Raw genomic sequence first — 2,608 nt, 5'->3', positions numbered from 1 at the left:
TCGAAACCGCGATCCTATGACCACGAGTCCGCTGCCCTAACCACTGGGCCATTGCGCCTCCACATATATATATATATATATATATATATATATATATATCATCATCATCATTATTTAACGTCCGCTTTCCATGCTAGCATGGGTTAGACGATATGACTGAGGACTGGTGAAACCAGATGGCTACACCAGGCTCTAATCTGATTTGGCAAAGTTTCTACAGCTGGATGCCCTTCCTATATATAATCATTGGGCCTCATGGAGGTGATGACAAGTGACCAAGATCTTTGGAGATATACTGTACTTGAGAAGACCCAGAAAGCCAGGTGAGACCGTAATCATAGCCTATGCCAGTGCAGCATAACCAGCCCATTTAAGAGTACCTTTCGATCATTGGGCAATAAACTGTGCTTGCGGAGGCCTGTTGAGTCAAGTGAAATCAGTGTTGTGGCCAATACCAGTGCTGCCTGACTGATCCCATGCCAGTGGCACGTAAAAGGCACTGTTTGAGCATGGCCATTGCCAGTGCTGGCTCCTATGCTTGTGGGCATGTAAAAAGCACCATTCAAGCGTGGTCGTTGCCAGTGTCGCCTGACTAACTCTTGTGCCAGCGGTACGTGAAAATCACCATTTAAGTATGGTCAATTTCAGTTCTACCAGACTGGCCCTCATGCCAGTGACACATAAAAAGCACCATTCAAGCGTGGTTGTTGCCAGCATTGCTTGACTGGCACCTGTGCAGGTGGCATGTAAAAAATACCATTTCAGTGTGGTCAATGCCAGTATCGTCTGACTGGCCCTTGTACCGGCAGCACGTTCAAGCACCCACTACACACTCAGAGTGGTTAGTGTTAGGAAGGGCATCCAGCTGTAGAAACTTCGCCAGATCAGATTGGAGCCTGGTGCAGCCCACTGGCTTGCCAGGCCTCAGTCAAACCGTCCAACCCATGCCAGCATGGAAAGCAGATGTTAAACGACAATGATGATGACATATACACACACATATATATATACAGACACACACACACACCCGCACATATACAGATATAGGAAGGTAGAGCCCTCTTTGAATTGGAATTTTGGTCTTTTTCATAGGTCGTGACAGTCTACATTTGATTGTGTATGCAACTTTCCATTAGCCAATATTGTTCAATTGACTTCTTTCGTCACTTTTCATAATTGGAAGTGTATGTACATGAATATATATTTGTGTGTGAGAGAGTGAGAGAGAGAGAGTGAGAGAGAGAGAGAGAGAGTGAGAGAGAGAGAGAGAGAGAGAGAGATAGAGAGAGTGAGAGAGAGAGAGAGAGAGAATATGTAAAACAAATTCATACCTACTCAACCAAATTATATTTCTTTGGTATTTCAGTACATGTATAGATGGAGCAATCACTTGTACTAATATCAGTGAGGATTGTAAGTAATTTTCTTTCACTCTTTTTATCAACATATTTTTCTCTCTTCTGTATCTATACTACTTTTCTTTACTTTGGGAGATCACTGCTTTATCTTCAATCTATATATTTCATCATAAATATATAAAATATATATCCATTTAAAAGAAGACAGCTGAAGTGAATTGATAAGCCCACATATAACATCCAAATGTATATCTTTTTTCCTCTGCTGAAATTATACTTGTGTCACATAAATGTAAATTTAATGTACAAATTTGTAATTAAATTATTGAGTATTAATTGAAACAGCTGTAAGAAGTGAAGATGACAAATATGTTGTTAATAATAAACAATTATTAACTTCCTTATCTCTATTTTCTTTTCTTTCTTTTAAATGAATATAAACTATATGCTTTATATATACCTATTGTTTTAAGGGAATCTTATTCCCCCAAAATACTAGGTATTAAACCAGCATTTCCTTGAATTCAATCATCCCTTCACAAGGTTAACATATGCTCTAATTAAATTTTATATATACACATATATCATCATCATCATTTAATGTCTACTCTCCATGCTGGCATGGGTTAGATGGTTTGACTGGAACTGATGAGCCAGAGCTGCACTAGACTCCAGTTTGATCTGTCATAGTTGCTACAGCTGGATGCAGTTCCTAATGCCAACCACTCAAGGTGTGACCATGATTCATAGGTGCCATTTACATGATACCATCGATGACCACGAGTCACGGGTGCCATTTACATAGCACCACCAATGACCATGACTATGATCCTCAAATACCATTTACATGACACCATCAATGCACAGGTGCCATTTATATATATTTTGGAGCACTCCGTCGGTTACGATGACGAGGGTCCCAGCTGATATGATCAACAGAACAGCTTGTTCATTAAATTAACATGCAAGTGACTGAGCAATCCACAGACACATGTACCCCTAACGTAGTTCTCAGGGAGATTCAGCGTGACAAGGCTGGCCCTTTGAAATACAGGTACTACTCATTTTTGCCAGCTGAGTGGACCGGAGCAATGTGAAATAAAGTGTCTTGCTCAAGGATACAACGCGTCACCGCGAATCGAACTCATGACCATACGATCGTGAGCTGAATGCCCTAACCACTAAGCCATGCGCCTTCACTATTTATATTGGCGTTAGGAAGGGCATCCAGCTGTAGAAACTCTGCCAAA

The 2,608-nt window shown here is 40.8% G+C and overlaps 1 protein-coding gene across 1 annotated transcript in view; it reads left to right on the top strand.

Moving 5' to 3' along the window:
* The window catches only part of LOC106881016 (SCO-spondin), a gene marked incomplete at its 5' end in the record, with an annotated part of 70,750 nt that overhangs the window by 22,324 nt on the left and 45,818 nt on the right, over positions 1 to 2,608 (top strand). Inside the window, one exon of the mRNA XM_052965950.1 lies at positions 1,367 to 1,413. Within this exon, the coding sequence (XP_052821910.1) occupies positions 1,367 to 1,413 (47 nt within the window). The remainder of the gene's footprint in view (positions 1 to 1,366; positions 1,414 to 2,608) is intronic.

The sequence above is a fragment of the Octopus bimaculoides genome, chromosome 2 (genome assembly GCF_001194135.2).
Source record: "Octopus bimaculoides isolate UCB-OBI-ISO-001 chromosome 2, ASM119413v2, whole genome shotgun sequence".
Lineage (NCBI taxonomy): Eukaryota > Metazoa > Mollusca > Cephalopoda > Octopoda > Octopodidae > Octopus > Octopus bimaculoides.
Note: the sequence above shows the minus strand (reverse complement) of the source record. Positions and strands in the feature narration are given on the sequence as shown.